General features: G+C 39.0%; 1 protein-coding gene across 1 annotated transcript; it reads right to left on the bottom strand.

Moving 5' to 3' along the window:
• Positions 1–104: 104 nt before the first annotated feature.
• On the bottom strand, positions 105–7,026 carry LOC104433816 (beta-glucosidase 12). Its single transcript, XM_010046686.3, has 13 exons — positions 6,822–7,026; positions 6,653–6,722; positions 3,728–3,786; positions 3,523–3,598; positions 3,342–3,419; positions 3,114–3,201; positions 2,750–3,005; positions 2,520–2,635; positions 2,212–2,432; positions 2,053–2,084; positions 1,848–1,950; positions 455–563; positions 105–348 (listed from the first exon to the last, which is right to left on the bottom strand). The coding sequence occupies exons 1-13, from the start codon at positions 6,984–6,986 to the stop codon at positions 177–179; spliced, it is 1,545 nt and encodes a 514-aa protein (XP_010044988.2). The 5' UTR covers positions 6,987–7,026; the 3' UTR covers positions 105–176.
• Positions 7,027–23,314: the final 16,288 nt, after the last annotated feature.

The raw sequence follows: 23,314 nt of genomic DNA, 5'->3' as shown, positions 1-23,314 counted from the left end.
CCACCGCCCCATTGTCGGTGGGGCGGCGGTGACGACCTGATCGCTGTATTTCAGACAGCACTCTCAAGCAAATAGCCTTCGGAAACAATCAAATGAAGATGGGATTTCGATCAAATCCGCTTATTTGATTAATGCAAATTGCATAAGACCCTGCGATGAAAATCCAACATGAGGCTTCAATGCTTAGTGAGAAAGCTCTTGAACCAAATTGACGAGTGCTTGGGGTATCTCTTCGATCCGTTCTTGTAATCCACGTAATTGATGCCAAAACGCACGGTGTAGCCCGAGCCCCACTCGAAGTTGTCCAACAATGACCATGCAAAGTAACCCTTCACGTTCACTCCCTCCCTACACGTATGTTAGAGCCAACCATTACTTATGTGGAATACAAACTTGTGAAATTTTAATACTTCGCATGGAATTATGAGGAAAATCTTGCTTGAAAATTGCTTACTTGATTGCCTTCAGAAGGTATTGGAGATGGCAATAGTAGTAATCTATTCTGATAGGATCAACTAGTTGCTGCTCTAAGGGAAGTGTAGAGTTGTTAAACTCGTCAATTCCTGCGCTTGATCGAGAGTGACAGAGAAAGATTGTGATTACATGAAGAATGACATTGGAAAGGATTCATTTGATTTAGGATCACAAATTCTAAGATGTTCTCTCACCATTATGCATAGAGTTGTTAAAACTTGGTCAAATATGTCGCTTCTTTAAATATTTTAAGCCATGAGAGACGGTATTATAATGTATACCTACTATATCATGTATGCCTTACCAAATCATATTTATTTGTGGCTTTCAAAACTATATTATGGCCGACCTAACTTAATTATGCAATGTACTTTTGTGATTTTCTAGGCAAATGAAGATTTTCTGAAGTTTGTAGGACTTTTTCTTCGATTTCTTTAACTAAATACGAATTCGATAAGTATCAGTAAGTATTAAAAAAAATTAAAAAAAAACTAGTGACAGATAAAGATTGATAAATTCATGTAGGAGTTGATATATTAAAAGCCTTAGAAAACAAATCAAGGTTAGTTAAAGGTGTTTGGTTGATCGGATAAAAACTAGGATAGGATATATTTTATCCTATTTTGTGTTTAGTAACTGTCTAAGATAGGATAAGGTCGGATATAGAGGAGATATAACCCGGATAATAAAATCCGAGGGAGAGGGTGTTATAAGGTCGGATAGGATTTCTTTTATCCGAAACATAAAACCCTACGTTTTTTTTTCTTTCTCCGTCGTTCACCCACAGATGACTCCAACTCCTTTGTTTCCAAAGTATCAACATTGAAGCCTTCTCCTCAAAACTGGTTCACATTGAAATTTTATGAAAAAGATTATTACAATGCATAATCATGAAATTTGATAAGAATCTATTAATTTGAAAAAAGATATATTATTGTGGACGATTTTGTGAAAATTAAACCTGCAAATTTGTACTTGCCTACTATTATTATTTTTAAAATATCCGACTTTAAATCCGTAGTTTACCAAATGGTAGATCGGATAAGATATGAAGATATTCAACTTTAAATCCGTAATTCACCAAATTGTGGATGGGATATGAAGAAATTTATGAATTTCTTATCTATTCTATCCAGTTCTATTATGTTTAGAAATCCAAACGACCAAATGCAACCTAAAAGCTTATAATCCGTACACTTTAAAAAAGAGTTAGGATAAGTTTAGGTGATCGGCAGCTTCTTTACCCCTAGTTTTTTTTATACTTAACAACTCTTTTAGGAATTTACCAGCATGGAATCTTTTTTTTTTCCCCCAGAATGAGCTATATTTATTTATTTTTCATGAACGAGTTATCGTGAGAAAGTCACACGTACCGTTCTCAGTGATGTAGATGAGCGGATTCTTATACTTATTCTTAACATGTAGCAGCAGACTTTGTATTCCACTTGGATAAACTGATAGCCAACTCGAAGCAGCCTACAAAATTTAATTTACATTTTAATCAACGAGTGCAACATAAAATGAAAGATTACAAGCAAATTAAAGAAGAATAGATGGGGCAAAAGAGTGTATGTATACCGATGGGCCAATTGGTATCCGGTTGCGGTCGCCTACAAGAAAAAGGACAAATAAAAAGAAAAAAGAAAAAAAGAAGCATTGTCATAAGTATTTACTTAAATCAAGATTGCGCTATCATCATCGTCACCGAATATCAACTACAATGATTCGGTTCCTCACTCGCGAGACTGGTGAGCGCATCCGTTACATAGCTCATGTTTTGAGCATTCACGGAGTAATGCGCATACGCCGCGTAGAAGGCAGTGTAGTAGTTCAACCCGAGGAAATCGTACGACCCTTTCAACAAGAGTGATTGCTCCTCCGTGAACTTTGGCAGCCTGTTTCCGACGAGAGATCGCATGTTGTGCGGGTAGTCACCGTAGACTATCGGGTCCAAGAACCTGGAAAGGCAATCGATCGGCCTAGTTAATACGCACAAGGGTAGTCGCCGATTAACCACAAATAGAGAGAAGGAACGATTCAATCACCATCCGAGCATGAAGTCCAAGGCTCTTTGGACTGCATTGAGGTGGTGCTTGGCGTCTGAATAGGGCACGAACCAATGAGATATCAATGTAATTCCGATCACCCCCTTTTGAGATGCCTGCATGTATGCATATATCACCGTTAGATTGAGAAATGAATCGAACCAACCAAAACCAAAGCAAAGTGAGACGATTAATGTATAAATTCCACGATTCAAAGGAGTTTGGATCACCTGATACTTATTTCTGTACAGTTTCACGGCGGCTGCATGAGCGAGAAGTAGATTGTGGCCGACCATGTAAGGTTCCGTGGCAGAATCGCCACCAGTGCAGTTCAGCTGCTGCCAAGCCGAACATCGGCCTGGGGCCAGACTCCCTAGCACATAGCCCCCGTCGCAGAAAGTCCACGGCTCGTTTAGAGTTAACCAATGCTTGACCCGGTCGCCGAACTCCTTGAAACATACATCAGCAAAGTCCCGAAAATGGCCCCTGTGTACACACAAGCGAAAACAAAGATTGATCCTCGTTGCCTCAAAGGAGGACAACACAGCCCACCTTCAGTGGAGTGAGAGACACTGAGGTAGATAAATCACTCACACAATCTTGGAGCTCAAGAAACCACCATACTCGTCTTCTAATGTTTGGGGAACGTCCCAGTGGAAAATCGTTACGAATGGCTTGATTCCTACGTCGAATGGAGATGAATTTAAAAGAAAAGAAAGAAGAAGGAAGCATAGGTCATAATTAATAAGCAAGAAGGAGGAATTATTTGACACATATTTGATGGATTTAGCACTTGGAGAGAGAGTGAAATAAGATTGATACCATGGGCTAGGAGTTCATCAATGAGATGGTTGTAGTATGCAATGCCTGCTCTGTTGATTCCTCCTTCAACCGTTCCTTCTGAAATCATCAATGTAGCAAAGAATTTTGAGTATGATCTGATGCAAAATAGACAAGTTTTGGGGGTCCAAGATGACAAGATTGGACGAGAAGAATGACTTACTGGGTAATATCCTAGGCCACGAGATTGACAATCTGTAAGCATCCCAACCCATCTCCTTCATCATTTCAACATCTTCCTGTACCACATTAATGCTCGGAAAGATAAAAATTGGATAACAAAAAGTAGCTTATTTTCAAATAGTTTTGTGTAGATGGACCGATGGAATGATCAAGAGTTACGTGGTGGTGACCGATGAATGGCATACCTTGTATTTGTGGTACTGATCAATAGCCACGTCTCCGTTGCTTCCATCCATTATTTTATCTAGTGCAGTTCACCATACAAAAACCACACAAGGCCCGTCATAAAAGGTACACATGAAAAAAAAAAAAAAAAAAAAAAGAAAAGAAAGAAGAAGATTGAAAGAGAAAATGAAATACGAAGTTAGCGTACACTTATTAAGTGTGGTTTTATCGATGAGACCAACTGACATCATACTATAGAGTTCTAAATAGATTGTACTTCAAAACATGACCTCAGGATTCCGGCCTAGAAGGTGGATTAGTAGTTGGGGTGGGTGAAAATTGACTCGAAAACCACCCAAATGCTATCCAAAAAATTAAAAAACCACGACCCTCAAACTATCTATATCTGACGAATGGCCAAAGCTATCAATTAAATTACAATAACTGTGAATAATTTTATTAAACAATAAACACATGTGACAAATTGATTACCACCCAAATGCCCTTTTTATATTGAGTTAATAGCACTAAAAACCCAAAACTGCACACTTATTATAAATTTACCTTAAACTATTGTTTTGACCATAAAAAATCACAAATTAGTACACTTGTGACAAATTAATTTCTTTGTTGATTGTGTCATAGATTGGTATCTTTTATCTCCGTTCACTAGTCACTTGCTCTCTTTAGAGGGGAGGACTTTTCAATAGTCGAATGGTCCCCTATCTCTGAAAAGGGAGTTGTACCTGGCTGATCAATTGACTCCTTTCTCTATCTCTAATCCTTTCTCTCAAGATGGCTCCCTCTCTTAGCACCAAGCCTCTATAAAAGGGTGAAAGGTCTATCTCCAAAGCAAAGGTAAATGAATTCATACTCCTACTCAATGGACAATAGACTCAAATACTCTATTTAGGTAATGCATGGCAGTTAACGGGTATACTAGTTCGGCATTTTATCCCTACTTTTTACGTATATACTAATTTGTAACTTTTCATGGTATTAAGCCAATTTACTAAAAACTAACGGAGGATAAATTTTCCATAAATTTATTGGTTTGAAATTTTTTGTTAATAAATTAATTTAAAGTAAATTTATTATAGATGTACCGGTTGAAGATTTTTTATTATCAAAAAATTAATTTGAGATAAATTTGTTATAGATGTATTAATTTGGGATTTTTTGTGGTATTAACATTTTATTTCCAATCCACTCATCGCTTTTTTTCTTTTTCCATCTTAATACATAATTCAAAGGCCTATATATCAATTCAAACAACCGATCGTGAGACACGACATTAGCAAAAACTGTGTTTTCGTTAGTTAGCCTTAAGAAAATCGAAAATGCCTTTTGAGGCAACAACTTCTAAAAGTGCTGGTTGATTTTGCATAAGCTGAAATTATTTGGGAAATGAGTTTCCAATTTTTTATATTGAAACGAGAGGTTGGAAATCAATTTTATATACCGACTTTTTACCTCTCTGCATTATTTAATCTGAAAACTATAAAATATAAAATGAGGAAGAGACGACTCGAGAGTAATCAATTCATTTGTCCTTTCATTTTTGGCAATATTATATCCCTTAGAATAAGCAACTTGAATTTTAAAGGAATCCAACTAGGGTGCTTTATCCTCGAGCATAGACGACAAGACCAAACTGAAATCTTTTACCAAAAAAAAAAAAGAAGGACCAAACTGAAATCTTTCTCTCCCTGGATGAACCATATAGCCAAGAGAAACCATGAACCAGAATAGAAGAGCTTGCCCCACCCATGAGTTTTTTTTTTTTTTTTTCTTAGTAAACGATTGAACTGGATATTCATATGAAGTTATCGTGAAAGATCATCATTTGATATCTAATGATACTGTGATAGAATGGAGTACACGATCACATTATACATAGTTGTCGGCCATGGAGTACACGATCCCCCATAATTATTTCTTTGATTAGTTTGCGAATATTCGCAAAAGACCTTAAAGATTGCGACATTTAATGCCACATGAAGCACGCCAAGCAGGACGAAGGCAGAGATTTGGGGAGTGGTCTCTCTTTTAATTGACCATTTTATCATTCTCCATAACTTCTCTAAGTTCCACTTCATCCTTACCTTCCCCATTCTGATTTGTGCACTCAGCTTTACTTTTATATATCTACTAATATTCCAATAACTAACATACTTTAACTAACACCAGAGTGTAAAACAATCGCACAAACTGTTGTAAATGTAGGTGTAAATTGATCTTTTATTTTAATCGCGATTGTACTTCATACAAAGTGTTCTAAGACCATTTGAATTATTGAATGGGACAATAAAGAAGTGAAATCCATCTCCAATGCCTTACTGCACTTGAAACCGTCCAAAAAATAAATAAATTATTGACATTGTCAATACTTGTGAGCACAGAGACACGTATCGTATGAACCAATAGATAGCGATGATAACTCGTATTGAAGAACAACTAGGGTTTACTTAGTGAGCAAAGAGATGCATATGCATAGTTTAATTAAATGATGTATATTCGATTTCCTATTGTATCATAACTCATATTTGGTCCACGCACGTATACTCGAACTTACATTTTGCCTTATAATATAGTCCATAAGGTTACTAGAAAAATAGAAATATTCGAAATGCTCGGACCTTATCCGCTTAAGATAGGCTTTTTGTAAGTGAAAAATAAATTCACACACATCTTCTTCAATTTGTCAAGTGTTCCGATGACGAGCTCTCATGAATTGTTACTCTTTTTCTAGTAAAAGCAACCACACTCCATTTTACGTTGCATGGTCCAGGGACTTTTAAATCTCACAATGTACTAACTATATTTTAAGTTGGATAGGGTTTAGAGGGTTTCAAATCTCATAATGCTCAACTTCATTTAGAAAAAGAAGAATGTGTAAATTAACTTATATGGCTATGACACGGTCAGGACTGCTGGATGTGCACCTGGATATTTGTGAGTGTAAGTATCCCAAATGCTTGGGCCCCTGCCATCTGCTTTGGCTGCACCTTCATACTTGAAGAAAGATGATAACAATAGAACAAGACCACAACACATCAAGCTCAAACTCACCTTCTCGCAGGCCATGAATAGTCGAGAACAATATGAGGATACCTGGTATGCTGAAGAGGCCGTCCCGAAGATGAAACTCGGGGGGAAGCTACTCCGATTGAACAATGCGGTGTCGTACTTGGCATGACCTTTAGAAGTGTAAGCCGTGTTACAGAGAAGAAGCATGAAGGCCAAGAGCATAAGCCTACTGTAAACCAGAAACGCCATGGCTGATTTATGCTTGTACTCAGCTGCCTAGCAACCCACCATTCTGTACATATATATAGCAGAGAAAGGAATTACTAAATGGTCATGTTACCATTTTTATCCATTGCACATGCACGTGAAAAACGCAAAATGTGGGATCAAATAGCCACGTCACATTACGATTATGACTTTTGTTGAGATTGTCCCACATTGGTTGTAAAAGAAACTGGTGATAGTCGGTTTATAAGTGTAAAAGAAAATCTCACCATTTGAGCTAACTTCGGGAACGAAAGAGATCCCAAACAATCTAACACTTATATCAAAACTCAAGTTATGAACAAACCTAGACCCAATAGTTATGCGGGAGAGTTACGGGTTGCTATAACTTCGACTTAGGCCTGATGTGAGAGGGAAGGATTGTTGAGATCATCCCACATCACTAATAGAGGGGACTGATGGTTGGTTTATAAGTGTGAAAACTTATACGAAAGAGTTACAGGTTGTTGTAACTCCAACCTAGGCCTGGTTTATGGGAAAGTTACCAATTGTTGCATCCGACCTGGATTTGATGTGTGAATGAGAGATTGTTAAGATTATCTCACATTGATTATGGAATGGGCTAGCAGTCGGTTTATAAAGCATGAGGAAAAGTTATTACGGATCATTGCAACTTTGACTTAGGACAGGAGAGTTACAAGTTGCTATAGTTCCGATCCAAGATTGATGTGTGGGGGAGAGATTATTGAAATTATCTCATTTCAATTGTGGAAGAATTTGGCAACTCCAACCCAAGCTTGATGTGTGAGGAGAAGGTTGCTAAAATTGTTCCATATCGATTGTGAAAAGAGCTAGTGGTTTAGAAGTGTGAGGGAAAATTTTATGGGATAGTCACAGGTTATTGGAGCTTAGATCCCGATTTAATGCATGAGGATGATTGATTTATAAGTATGGTGGAAAACCTCACTTTTTAAATTAATTTTTAGGTGGGACATATTTAAGACCATCCAATGATTGTACTAGTTAATTGTTGTAATATTTTGATCACGGGGTCCCGCACACGCAGGACAACCGCGTGTATCTTGCCAGAGTCTAACCACAAGTCAAGTCTCTGGGAAGGACCTCAGCGAGCTAACCTACTTGGACGAGGGACAACTTTTGAAATTTGTCGTATTCGCACCTAGGGGGGTCCCAAAAATTTTAGGGTCTATTGAATGGGCAAATCCAGTGCATTATTCAATGATTGATCAAACTGAAAAATCATTCAATGTGTTCAATTAGAAAATGGTTACTTAGCTTGTCCAATGAGAAAATATTTATCGAAAATCAGGACAAGTTGGATTACGCCCCGCTTAGTTTGACAATCTTTTTGCAAAACAGATAAGTCCTTTCCTTTCGTTTTCCTTGTGAAAGTAATCATCGTGCATCGTGGATTATTGCTTATAATGTTGGCCAGCTTGAGTAACAGACGCATTAGGAAAATTCAAATGATGAGACGCGAACGTTGAATGGTGCTGCAAGTCCGAATTAGCACAGTGATTAACTATACCACTTAAAAACGACGATTTCATCTTCAGAAGTGCAGGCAATTCTGATTGAAGGGTATTATTGATGTCCCATCTTGTTGCGGTCGACATGTGGGTCATCGCTTATCAGCCACTCCTGTTGGAAAGGACTTTAATAGGCTGGACAGATTTTGGCATGTGCCCCTTCCATATAAATCAGTTGGACAAATCTAGAAAGATTTGTGGGCTCAATGCACACATATATAGGACAAGAGAGCGGCTGCTGGGCTTAATTTTACCCCGCTTGGATCGGTCTTAAGTAAATTTATCTAAACACTCAGCTATATATTAAAGTAGGCGACAAAATGAGTTGGAAAGACGTGCGATGTCGGGTTGCTACGGACTAGTGACGATATTTTTCCATATTTTTGGTTTGGTCGGTCCATGATTCTCGCTTTATACACGCCAGAGAATTAAGACGGAGCTAATTTTATAGAACCGTACTATATAATATCCAATAAAACCTGGTTTGGCTTGTTGACTCAAGGGCAGATCTTGTATTTCGATGTTCAGCTTAGATTTTTCTAATCTAAAGAGCTGGTTAGTTGCGGTTTCTTTTGAAGATTGCAATCCATTGTTTCAAACGATGGAAAAGCATGAGTGAAGGAGTGATCAATATTAATTTCTGCCAAACTCAAATGGAATTCTAGCATCGGTTCGTGAACTTGAAATGCCATGACCGACACATTTTCTTTAGCATGGCTTTTATTTGAGCTCATAAAGAAAATCCGATCCAATTAGTTTTTCAATTTGAGTAGGTTTCTAGTTTTTTTTTTTTTTTTGGTCAAGTAGGTTTCCTGGTTTGAATGTTTGTTTTTTTTTTTTTGGGGGTATTTTTTATACTAAGTGGTTTCTCAATTTGAGTGGGTTTTTTTTTTTCTCAATTGAAATAAGTTTCCTAAGCAAGTTGTCAATATAAGAAAAGTACTTCTACTCGATTATTAAACAAGAGCAAATCAGAGAAGTCTCACAGTGCTCTCTCTGAGCTTTCTGGGTAGTTTTCCAAAAAAGATTGTCAGATAACACTTATTGGTTTGCTTTGAATGTAATCTTGAATCGGTAAACACTTGAACATCCAGCGAATTTTCATTTAAAAAATAATAGTAGATCTCTTGGCAATTATCTCTCTTCTCGGATCAAATTATGTAAATATCTAGTATCCTAAATGTTCTTCCTTGATTATTCTAGTAATTTCTTTTTTCTCACATTAAACTTAAATTTCAAGATATTTAAGTTTCTGTTTTATTTTCACTAGGCATTAAAATTTAGAGTTGATTTGGAGCTTATACTTGCATAATGAAGTGGTGTTTGTAACTATGGCTGTATTAAGAAGTTTGATGGAAGAAAAAAAGTTGGATATTATTATTATTATTATTATTATTATATGCCTTTTTCAGAGTCTATCCACAGGTCAAATCATCTGCCTTTTTCAGAGTCTATCCACAGGTCAGATCATCAAAAGCATCCGACATGCTACATGATTTGTTCTTGGAAAAGATACTGAAGTTTTTCTTTATTCCCACGGTGGGGGACCCAAAAATCTCAGGGTCTATCCGATAAACACATTGGGTGCTTGTTCGATGATTGATTTGAATGAAAAGTCATTCAATGTGTTACTTAGCTGCTCAATGAGAAAAGGCTTTGATAAAACTAGAGTAAGTTTATTGCATCCAGCATAATTTGACAGTCCTTTTGTCGATAGGAGGGTTCTTTTCTTTTGTTTTCTCTGCGAAGATGATCGTTGCGCATCGGGGCTGCTTTTTCATAATGTTAGCCAATTTGAAAAGAGAAAAATTAGAAACTTCAGAACAAATGGGATGTAAGATTAAATCGAGAGTGAAGTCCTGCGAGCAGTTCGATTTAGCATAGCGATGGGATAATACTTTCTTTTTTAATAATAAAACCAACATACTTATCGTAGGTAGGTAACATATGCTTTCGGGTTCGAACTATCACGAAGCAAAATACTAAAAAAATTATGGCTCGACTATAAAATTTGCGATTTGACACTCCCAATCCCAAGGCCTTTATTGCAGTTTATAAGATATGTGGGCAACCGGGATAAAATGTTATTAATATCACATGTTTATGTGGTCCAGTTGAAAAGTGCATCGCTTGTCGGTAGACTTGTCAAAATAGGTCATATACCCATTTGTTAACCTATATTTGATGGGTTGAGTTATTATATGGGTCAATCATATTCAATAAATGGATCATACATGAATTTAGAATAGTAAAACTCAAAATAATATGGGTGTTAAATAAGTCGCATTTTACTTAAACTCAATCCACTTATATAACTCTTTCTTCACTCTCTCTCATCCTCACTTGATCTCATACTTGCTCACTCTGCATTCTCACCTCAGTTTGGGTACAAGTTGATGGGAGAACGGTAATAACTCGAGCAATATTGGATTAACCTAACATAATAAAATAATCTCATTTCTTATGTAAACCTAACATGAACCAATATGATATAGCAAAATAAATATCAAGCACGCAAAAACAACACAATTTTTTACGTGGAAAACTCCCTCAATGTAAGGAGATAAAAAAAAAAATCACAGGAATGTAGTTTACCCAAAAATCTTCACTATTAACAAAATCGGATTAACAAAATTCTTCTTTAGTAAGTACTAGCGGTAGATAGTAGCAAAAATCTCAAAAATATCATTCTTGGCAATATACATAAATTTTACAAGAGATTACGAATAAATCTGATAAAAAACACAAGTTTTAATCAATACATGAAAAACCTAGTTTCGAGAACTTCAAAAGAAAATCAAACCGTTCAAATTTAAGAAGAGTGCGCCACAAACAGACTAACAAAATTTCAGCTCAATCATATTACGAATCAACTTTCAATGCTAGCTTGATATAAATCGGATTGATCCTTAATTCCTAGATTTTCTGCTTTATCTATGTCTCTTATTACTGTGTCTCTACTAACTTCTTTGTAGCTACCACTTAAAAGATAATTAGAAACTCTATTTCTCTATATGACTTATCATATGGGCTCAAACCCTTTTTGGCATGCTATTCATTGGATTTTCTCAACATGGGAGTAAAACCCAGCTAACAAATCTCACCCTTACGATGATGTGAAGGATTCATCATCTCTGCTATCAATCAGCAATGTTCAAGCTTCTCCCTTGGTAGAGTCTGCATCATCATATTGAAATCATTATGGTCCGTATGAATTTTCTCAAGTTCCAATAGCTTCTCATATAGAACACTTCTTATCCAATCATATCTAACATCAATGTGTTTCGATCTAGAATGAAAAGATGAATTTTTATTAAGATGGATCATGCTTTGACTGTCACAAAATAATGCATACCTCTTTTGCTTGAACCTGAATTCTTCCAAGAACTTCTTCAGTCGCCACAATAAATTCAGCTTCTATCATAGAAAGTGCAACACACATATGCAATATTGACTTCCATGACATATCCTTTCCGACAAAAGAAATCAAATAACCAAAAGTAGATTTACGAGTATGAATATCTCCTGTCAAGTCGAAATCTATGTATCAAACTAATTCAAGTTTCCCGGTCCTAAAACTAAGTTTCATACTAGAAATTCCATGAAGATACTTCATGATCCACTTTACTACATGACAATGCTGTCTACCTAGATTTGACAATAACAACTACCAATGCCAATTGCATGTGCCAAATCTGGACATGTACATACTATCGCATACATCAACTTTCTTACAGTTAAAGCATATGGAACACTTTCCATGTCTTTCTTCTCTTTTTCAATCATAGGACTTTGCTTTTAAAGTGGACAGCAGGTGGAATATTAACCACTTTAGCTTTATTGTTGACACCTAAATTTTGGGGGTTAATTTTTGCTAAATAAAAAAAATAAAAAATCATAATCACATGGCATATAGTTTAGGAAAATTTTATTTTTTGTTATATTCCGTTTAGATTTTTTCACATATTTAGGCAATATACACTGGGAGATGCACTTTTGTACAAAAGGGGAATTTTCTTGATGGAATATGCGAAAAATATTTCAATGATATATTTATGGGTATCGTGCTTCAAGCAAAATTAGAAATGAAATATACTTTTAAGATATAATTTTTTGGCTTATAAAAAGGGGTCACGTACGGTAAATTGGGGGTTCTTTTCCGTCAAAAAAGGGCGCCGAAAAGAGCAAAAAGTGAAAAAGTAAGTGAAAGAGAGAAAAAGTAAAAAAAGAAGGTAAAAGAAAAGGTCAAAAAGGTCCCCCTTTCGCGCGACTGTTCATCTTCCCCGCAGGGGGGCCTTCGCCGGCCCTGTTGCCGTCGATCTGCGCCGCCCCGACTCCGAGCCCCCGGAGCCTCCATGAGCCGCCGTCTGCAGCCCTCCACCCGTGCCGCTCCGACCAGCGACCCGACGCCAGTAGGCCCGTGATCGCTGGCCGCCGTCTCTGCACGCCGCTCGAGCTGCCCCTCCGAGCGACGCTGACGCCGTCCGCCGATCTTGCCGCGCCGCTCCATCGCCGCTTCCGCCTCGCCTCTGCCGGTGCCCAGGGTCCCCTGCCTGCGACGCGCCCTCATAGCTGACGTCGTCCTGTGCTGATCCCGAAGCCCTGGGTGCCGCGACGTCGCCGCGTCGATCCCCGAAGCCCCTGTTGCTGTGCCACCGTCGCGCCGCTCCCGGTGCCCTCGCCGGAACCCTAGCCGGCGATCTCCCCTCGCCGGACCGGCCACCAGCTTTGTTTTTATTTTTCTTTTTTAGAAAAAAGAAAAGAAAAAAGAGAAAAGCAAAAGAAAATTTAGGTATTTTCTTTATCTTATTTTATTTTTATTATTTTTGCTATTTTATTTTATCTTTTTAGTGTAATTATTCCTTTAATGTGAAATTGAAATTCCATGATATGAAATTGCCTTGAAATTAGTGATTGTCGGTCGATTTTCGCGACCGAAATCCGACTCGCAATTACTTAAAAAAATTGCCAACCCGATCTCCCGCCCGAGATTCGATTCGTGATTTATGTGTAATTGACCAACCCAATCTCATGCGTGAGATATAGTTCATCAATTTGGGTATCAATATTGCTTGATTTGCTATGGTGTTACTTAGATTAGTTTTCTTTAAAAAAAAAAAAAAAATGTAGTTTTAGGGTTTACATGCTCATAATAGGAATTTTATTTCGAATTTTCAAAAATAAAAAAAAAAATCAAATCAATTAATTTAGGTTGCTAGTTCATTTTTTAACTTGGATTGCATGTTTAATTATTTGGCAATTATTAATTTCGAAATTTAGAAAAAAAGAAAGAAAACAAAAACACAAAAAAATCATCATGCATATATCATGTAGAGTTAGGGTACATTTTGCACGTCATTGCATATTAGGATAAAAATTACACTTAGTTTAATTTAGATAATTTTTTAATTTACTATAAGTTTAGGTACTTTTTTAGATATATTGCATTTTAGGATTATTTTGGTTAAGATAATATTTTAGTTTAAATTAGGATGTGGCTCAACCTAATTCCTAATATAAATTAAATAGGATCTTAATCTAATTATGTAATTTTCACATTTCACTGAATTTCGAATTTCTTGAAAAATACAAAAAATGTCATAGGTTAAATTAGTTTTTATTATTTAGGATAAAATGCATTCTTTTAGGAAAAAATTGTCATACGCACGTCATTAGGGTTAGATTTATTGAGATGCATGTCATTTAGTATTTTTGCTAGGCCCATTTAATTAAAAATTACATGTAATTAGAATTAGGTCATTCAATTAACATTGCATTACATATTGCATGATTTTCATTAATTAAGCGAAAAAAAATAAAAAATTGCGTGTTAATTAGAAACCATATCTAAGGTTGTTGATGTGGATTTTAATTTAACATTGCAGATGCTTTCGTTGTTTTGAGGTAAGTTTTTGTAATTTATTTATTGTTTATCTGGGTGTTAAATTGGTGGTTTGTGTACCCGCATGATCACCTTACATATTAGGAAAATAGACTTAAAATCAATCCAAATTGCCTACAAAAACATTTTTGAAATTAAAAAAATTGGTACCGAAAGGGCATTAGAGAAATCTAGTGTAACCAAGTCCCCGTACCCATAATCTCTGGTTCATAGGTACTTTACTTGGGTTTTTAATCAACCCACCAAAAATAGATTAGTGGCGACTTCTAATTGAAAATCAATTGCATGTTAAGAACTTGAATCTAAGTCGCGAATTGGTATGGGCTTGGGAGAGTCTGAGTTAAGTTTAGGCTTAACAATCCATTAGCCAAACCCTAGGTGGTTCGCACCGGAAAAAATTGGCCGCGACACTTATCCATGTAAATTTTTTGAAGAATCTTGTTGATACTTAAATTTTGGCGACCCAATCGTTTATTCATTGCATAAAAAATTATGGATTAATTTTTAACCACTAAAAAAAAATCAAAATTGCATTATGCGTTTGCATTGGATCGGCGGCGGAGGACTCGAGTAAATGATTATGAATTGGATTGATTGGACTAAGCCTGCAATGATAAAAATTTGAACAAACACCGTAGCTGAAAATTGCATCAATTAGGCTATTATTTGTCCTCTGATGGCAAAATATTTCGAAATATTCATACTTATGATGTGACATCCCGATTTTCCAATTCTATTTTCAATAAATTGAGACAGGCATTTCGTTGGCACGCATATAGTTCTTTTCCTTGAGTCGGCCACTTATGTGAAAACTAATCTATCATGTGAAGCTGTTAAGAGATTCTAATGCATCAGACTTGAGAATTTGACCAGAAAGCGACATTTCGACCGAACTAATCTACAATGGTCATTACAGTACAATTAAAAATTGATTAGAGACCGGAGGTAGGTCGACTCGACAGAGGCATGTGATCAAGTGTGGGTGATTCCACCAGATCGCACAATTCTTGTCGATCGGCGTTGGACTGACTTTTTTGTCGATTGGGTACCTTATGTCCGTATTTAAAACCTTGAGGTTATCTCGACAACCGAAAGTCGCCAATGTGTCAAAGATGTACATTGTGGTTTGAATTGATTAACCACAGGTCAAATGCATGAAAATTTCTAAAAGCTGCCCGGTAGATTAGGACGTGCTAGTATCGTGCCGAAGTGAAATTAACCATGAAATTGAAATCGAATTCAGAAATTTGGAAGTTATGGTGTGTCACAAATCATTTTAGGATTATTGACTCATCTTCGGAAGATTTTTCATGCAAGCCGAGTTTTTTAGCAAAATAATCAAAATATGGTTAATTTGGTTCGAGAAATTAGTAGGCCGCCTTTGGTCATTCTTTTTTTTTTGAGATTTAATTTGGTTCTATGGACATGTGAAGATATGAATTGAAGTGTGGTGACATTGGATTAATTTTATAGACTTCAATTTGGTTCAATTAGAAGAGAATTGAAGAAATTAGTGCACAAGTTTTTTATGCCACGGCGGAAAAAGAAATTGAACCTATTGGAATAAGGTTATGGGAGATTGGAGATAGTGGAAGATGACATCATCTTATGTCATGGTTGTTGGAGCCAAGTGATGGGAGCTTGACAAGTGGAGGGTGGAGATTGAATCTCAAAAAGGCACCTATCAACATCATCTTCAACCTCTAGCTTCTTGGAATATGAAATTGGAGGAGGGAGAGGGAGAAACCGACCGGTTGCAGCAAGCCTTCGTCGACCGCCCTTCGTCCGCGTCCTTCGCCGCTCGCCGTTCACCAGAGGTCGGGCCATCGCCGCCCGTTCGCACACACTATCCCGCTCGCCACTCGCTACTCCGCCTCTGCCTGAGCTCTCTGGTCGTCGTCCGCTGCAGCCAAGCGTCCAGACTGTCGCTCGATACCTCAGCCACTACCAGCCGTCACCAACGCCGCCGTGAGCCTCCGCCTCGACTTGCCCGAGCCGCCGCCGCCTCCTTCCGCCCGTTTCGTGCGCTACTAGCGACCGCACAGCCTCCTTCTAGCCGAGGTCAGTAGATGGAAGTTCTAGCGAGATCCGGTTCTTCAAGGCTTGTTTTGGACGCCTTTCGGTCCTCATTTGGTGTTGTTCTATGTAGATTTGTTGTCGGCCTCGTCGTGCTCTTCGCCGGAGACTCATCAGAAAGCGATTTCGGTGAGTTTAGCTCACTAAATCTTGATTAGAGGGTTAATGATGCCTTAAGTGTGTTTAGCTTAGGTTGATTGAGATTAGGTGGTTATATTAGTTTATTTAGTTGTGGATTAGATTAAGGTGTTTAATTAAGTTAAAAATGTGTTTAGTTTAAAGCTAAGTAGGTTTATTTTAATATAAGCCTTGATGTGACTTAAAGAAATTTATTTCTGATTTAAATAAATGTTTCCAAATTATTGGATTATTTAATAATATATTAGATTCCGAAAATTATTAAAATATTATTATAAAAATAAAAAAAATTCGAAAAATTATTTTTGACCTCAATTGCTCAGAATTTCGTGCTGATCGTTGCTGTGTATTTAGAATTTAAATCTGATAATTGGATAATGCAAATTGAGTGTTGATTGTGAAAATATGGAATTTATTTAGAAAATCCCAAGTGTCGAGTTTGGCACCAAAATTGGATTTTTAAAGATTACTATTTTAATTGGAGTATTTGAGTGTAATGTAAAGTATCCAGGAATCAGTATTGAATTTTCGTGTGCTGGTTGAAAGACTCGGTCGCAGTAGTGGCTAGGCTAACTTGACCTTTATTCCTTTAGAAACACCGTCAACATAGTGACGAGGCTCGAGTCGCAGTAGAGGCTAGGCCAACTGGACCCATGCTCATTCAGGAATGCCGTTGACGTATTGACGAAGCCGCGCTCCATGGGGGGAGGCGATGCCTAGCATTAATGTCAGTAGATAGCCGAACTGCGAGTAGGCTATACCCCTGTGTGACAGTGAATAACAATTAGAATGCATGTTGAGTGTTGTTGATGTGTCGGATTATGGGACGGAATTGTGACATGGAACGGGACGTGTCATAACGATTTAGTCTTATAATTAGGACTCCCGTGGTTGCCGGTTATATGAAAATGAATGCATTCTGGTTGTTTAAGTTCCTATTACTGTATGTGTTTGGTTAATATGAACATGTGATTGAGTGATATGAATTGTGCTAACCTGCAGGAAGGAACTGAGGCGATGTAAGTCCTCTATGTGGTGTGGCTAGGCCATCCTTGGGCGTATTTTCTTTCTAATAGGGGTTTAGGGGGTTGAACTTGCTGAGACAATGTCTTACCCCGTTATGGGCCAACATTTTTAGGTCCCTTGTGGACGGAGCGGCCAGATCGCTTTGGTTGGTCTTGAGGAGTTGCAGAGGTGAAGTCAGGAGGATTGGCGAACGTGTTTGACTTGTAGGTCATAAGACAATCCCTTTTTAAGAGCTAGTCTTTTGTAGACTTTTGGCTGTAGGCCTTCGTTTGTAACTCCGTTGATTTATGAAAGTGTATTGTTGTGAAATTACCTCCCGCTTTTCTATCCCATATTTTATTATTAGGAGTTTTATAATATGCTTCCGCATGTGCATTAAAGAACTGATTGGGTCGGTGACTTAACCTAGGAACGTTGTATTTGAATGACCATGGTGGGATGTTGGCGTGCCCGAGGTTCGGGGCGTGACATATGAGATAGGCGGATTATCTTATATTCAGGCAGATCAACTTAGGTCAACAAGGAAAAGAAAACAATTGGCGTGGATTCCCTATATATTTATACATGTCCAGCTATTTGGGGAAGAAAATATGAAGGAGGATCAAGGCGAGATTGGCGAGATATTAGACACTGAGTTGTAGGTGGGAGAGAGGCAGCAAATGGTGATGATATCTTGTGGGGATTTTTGTATGAATTTTCGTGAAAAAGGGAAAAGATATCCACCTTGGCAAGCTGGGCTTCATTGAATATTTGCATGATACAAAGAATATATTTTGAAGATCAAGTTTCCAAGAGAAGCAGAGGATATAAGCTATTTGAGGAGCACACATGGACATGAAGAGGGGGGCCGCGCATATTGAATCTCGCAATACATAGAGACACACATGTGAGATAAGAGAGAGATAGAGTGCTTGGCCAAGCTTTGGCTAAGAGCCCTCATCTGTTTCAACATGTTTGGGGACATGTTCATCATTTGGAACATTTACTTCCTATTGCTTCTCATCAACCTGTGTAGGAATATGTGTGAGGAACTGGATTCAAGTCAAACAACTCATCACTAATTTGTGGCATTGAAATCATATCTGATTTCTCAATATCCTCTATTATCTAATCTTTTATAAATACAACATCTCTACTTCTTACAATTTTCGTCTCAACTGGATCGTAGAACTTGTAACCAAATGTATCTTGTCCATAGTCAATAAGTATGCATTATTGTGTTTTTACATCAAGTTTAGATAGCTTATCTTTGGGAATATGCACAAATGCCTTGCACCCCAAGACATGCAAATAATCATAAGAAACATCTTTACCTATCCAAACTCTATTAGGAACATCAAAATGTAGAAGAACGGATAGAGTAAGATTTAATACATGTACAACTATACTTAAAGTCTCACCCCAAAAGGATCCTAGCAACTTTGTGTCACGGGCCGAAAGAAGGTCGACTTGAGAGGTTCCCCGGAGTCGACCATGACTTGTCTGTGGTAGACCTCCTGTGCTTGCTCGGATTCCCAACGAGCCTTCTCCCCGAAGTTTTTAGAAAACTCTAGCTTCATTTATGTCGGTGGTTGAGGCGGTGTGATCTCGTCCGCCGATAGAATTCTATATCAATGGTTGTAATCCAAGGCCCTCGACTATAAGAAGGGGCGTCCTCCTTTATTTGTAAGCATCCACTACTTCCGTAATACAAAGCAAAACTTCTTTTTAGAGCTCTTCTCTCTAGATCCTTTCTCTCTCTACGATCCGGGTAAGGCGAGCGAGTGAGCGTTCGTGTGGAGCAAGGCTTGGCTTAGGTGCTTTGGCGATCCAATCCGATCCTAAAGTGCTCGAGTTGCCGCGCGGTCACGATCCCAATCGATCGGCCCGTGACAAGTGGTATCAGAGCCAAAAAGAGATCCGTTTCCAAGAGATTGAAGAGCGCCAACTGTTCAAGAGAATGTCAAGCCAAGAAGCGGCTATAGTTGGAGAGGCTGTGCAAGTCAAGGAGACTCGCAGCAAAGCAAAGAAAAAGAGATACCTCGGTGGATGCTGCGGCTACGTTTGATGAGAAGATCGGGAACGTTCGGAATGCTGTGCTCGAACTCATGGAAGGTCTTGACGATGTGCGAGACCGGATCATGGAAGTTGAGGGCTCGCTTTGTGAAGACTTCACGACCGTCATCAACCAAGCTACGGCTCCATTGTTCGACAAGGATGAAGCTCTCGAAGTATCGATTGATGGTTTGAACGAGCGCGTCCAAGTGATCGAAGAGGTAAGCCCGTGTAGGGAAGAAGTTGAAGCCATGAAGGCGAAGATCCAAGAGCTCAAGACCGAGCTCGCCCTATGCAAGCTAAGCATCATGAACGGTGCGGTGCCTACTCAAGTGGTGCCCAAAATTGAGGTGCCGAAGCCAAAGGAGTTCAAAGGCAACCGATTCGGCCAAGAGGTGGACAACTTCGTGTGGAGCATGGAGCAATACTTTGGTGTCGTCAACATCCGAGATGAGTCGATCAAGGTTAGAACGGCTTCCATGTTCCTTATTGATATGGCAATGCTGTGGTGGCACAATAGGCGCGATGAAATTAGTCGCGATGCCGATCCCGTGAGCACGTGGGACGACTTCGTGAGGGAGTTCCGCGACTACTTTTTCCCCGAGTTCGCTCAACAAGAAGATCGTAGCTTGCTCCATCGCCTTGAGCAAAGAGGCACGATCCAAGAGTACGTGAAGGAGTTCGTGGAACTCAAACTCCAAATTTGCAACCTAAGCGAAGAGGAGGCTTTCGGAGCGTTCATGAATGGATTGAAGCCATGGACACAACTTGAGCTGAAGCGACGAGACATGAGTAGCCTTGTGAGAGCATTAAGCATGGCCGAGTCTCTTGTTGATCTCACCAAGGTTGAGCCGAGGAACAACCGAGCAAGAGATTGGAGGTCGGATCGACCCGAAAACGGCGTAAGAAGCACTCCCTAAGGCGCGCATGATCAAGGCGGCGAAGCCAAAACATGGGGAGAAGGAACTTCTAAGCCGTCTTTCCAAAGGGGTCGACCGCAAACGGACTACGTGAGTAAGTTCGATCAACCTCCACCCTCTCATTGCTTTATTTGCAAAGGCCCACACTGGACCCAAAGGTGCCCGAAGAGGGGACGAATCAACGCACTCCTAACCATCGATGAGGTGGAGGTGGAGCCCAAAGAAGAAAGACGGCAAATCTGACTCGGAGGCGTGAAGACAATCAACTCCGTTCGAGCTCGATCACCATCCGAAAAAGGAATCACACCGAACACAGACATGTTCTTCGTGGAAGTCGAAGTGTGTGGCCAAACGCTTTACGCTTTGGTTGACACCGGCGCGTTGAACATGTTCATGTCGACCGAGGTTGCAAAGGCCTTGAAGCTTCGCGTGGAGCCAACTGAGAAGACATTCAAGCCGATCAACTCGGAAGGCGTCCATGGCGTAGGGTTGACTTCGAATGTAGCTGTTAAGATTGGCGAATGGAAGGGCAAGATGGATTTCGAGGTAATCCCACTCGATGATTATGATCTCATCCTTGGTATTCAATTCTTCCATAATGTGAGATCCATGATCGACATGAGGACCAAGTGCCTCGTGATCCTCGACCCGCAATACCCAACGACGATCCCCATGATCAAAGGGGTGGTCGACACCAAGACCATCGCCACAATCCGATGCCTCGACAAGAATTTGAGGTCCATGAAGCGACTAAACAAGCTAGCCGAGGTGAAGCCGAAGGTAGAGTTGGATCCTACTCCAACACACGCCATGCCCATCCAAGTGCTCTTCCCTGAGGTTGAGTGCGCGCCGCATGCTCCGTCCAAGCCGAAGATGGAGCCACGTGCCAAGTCCGAGTTCATCATTGAAGGGTGTGGTCCTTCGTTCGTGAGTGTCCGAGCGAAGCGAAACAAGAACAAGAGAGCCCGTGCCAAAGCCCGTGCTCGTACCAAGAAGGCTGCCCGCCAAGTTGTGAGCGACGAGGACGTCGCTCAATTGAGTGGGGGAGAATGTCACGGGCCGAAAGAAGGTCGACCCGAGAGGTTCCCCGGAGTCGACCATGATTCGTCCGTGGTAGACCTCCTGTGCTCACTCAGATTCCCAACAAGCCTCCTCCCCAAAATTTCTAGAAGACTCTAGCTTCATTTATGTCGGTAGCTGGTAGTTGAATATTTATGTCGGTGGTTGAGGCAGTGCGATCTCGTCCGCCAATAGAATTCTAGATCAATGGTTGTAATCTGAGGCCCTCGACTATAAGAAGGGGCGTCCTCCTTCATTTGTAAGCATCCAGTACTTCCGCAATACAAAGCAAAACTTCTTTCCAAAGCTCTTCTCTCTAGATCCTTTCTCTCTCTACGATCCGGGTAAGGCGAGCGAGTGAGCGTTCGTGTGGAGCAAGGCTTGGCTTAGGTGCTTTGGTGATCCAATCTGATCCTAAAGTGCCCAAGTCGCCGCGCGGTCACGATCCCAATCGATCGGCCCGTGACATTTGACTATAAAAATGAACATTTTTACCCTTTCAACTAGTATCTTGTTCTGACAAAAAAAATAAAATAGTATCTTGTTCTTTCTCTCAGCCAAACCATTTTACTGAGGCGTCTTAAAAGGTGTCTTTTGATATCGAATGTTCTATTATTTGCAATATTCATCAAAAGATCCAATATACTCTCCCCAATTATTAGTTCTAATGCATTTCAACTTTTTTTCAGTTTATCTCTCAACTGAAACCTAAAACTGCTTAAAAGCATCTAAAACTTATCTTTAATTTTCAAAGTATAAACCCATATTTTCCTTGAGTAATCATCTATGAAAGTAATAAAATAAAGAGAGCCATCGAGTGATTTTATCTTCATAGGACTACAAACATTAGAATGTACTATATCAAGTATACCTGACTTTTTAAATGGGGGAAGCTTTTGAATGCAACTCTTTTGTTTTCCTACTAAACAATTAGTACACTTCTTCGGCACTAAACTTTTCATACCTAAAAGAAGCTTCTTCTTAGCCATTATTAACAAACCCTTCTCATTGATGTGATTAGGCCTCTTGTGCCATAACTCAGCTTTCTATTTGCTATCTACTTCATTGATTTTGTTTGTGGACAACTTTACCTACATAATGTACTACAAAGAATATTTTTCACCTCTAACTACAACTAAAGAACCTTTGGTGAGTTTCCATCGACCATCACTGAAGGTGCTGCAATACTCCTCATCATCTATCTTGCCTAAGGAAATCAAATTCAAACGAATATCGGGTTTATACTAAACATTAGTCAATACTAACCTCGTGCCATTATTGGTCTTTAGGCACATATCACCAATGCCTACAACTTCAGCTAGCCCCTTTTCCCATCTTCACATATCTAAAATCACCTAACTTGTATGATGTAAATAAATCCATACCAGATGTAGCACAAATAGATACACAACTATCAATTACTCAATTGGTTTTATGACATACAAGATTCACCGCATTACAATTAAAGACAATGAGAAAGTCTTTTTTAAATGTAGCGACACGATTGTTATCGCTGTCATTATCACTTTTTTTCTCTTTATCTGTCTTTTTCTATTTCTTCTTTTTGAACTAATGGCAAAACCTCTCAATATGCCCTTTTTGATGACAATAATGGCACTCAACATAGCCAATCTACTATATTTGCCT

This window comes from Eucalyptus grandis, chromosome 2, assembly GCF_016545825.1.
Source record: "Eucalyptus grandis isolate ANBG69807.140 chromosome 2, ASM1654582v1, whole genome shotgun sequence".
Classification (NCBI taxonomy): Eukaryota; Viridiplantae; Streptophyta; class Magnoliopsida; order Myrtales; family Myrtaceae; genus Eucalyptus; species Eucalyptus grandis.
This window is presented reverse-complemented; position numbering and strand designations above follow the sequence as displayed.

Bases quoted from the DNA above. Each gene is read 5' to 3' on its own strand.
- LOC104433816 (XM_010046686.3), bottom strand. From the start codon at position 6,986: ATGGCGTTTCTGGTTTACAGTAGGCTTATGCTCTTGGCCTTCATGCTT. The intron at 2,085-2,211 runs GTGAGGAACCGA...TTTTTCTTGTAG, and splicing joins TGCGCTCACCAGTCTCGCGA to GCGACCGCAACCGGATACCA. The intron at 1,951-2,052 runs GTATACATACAC...TAAATTTTGTAG, and splicing joins GGATACCAATTGGCCCATCG to GCTGCTTCGAGTTGGCTATC.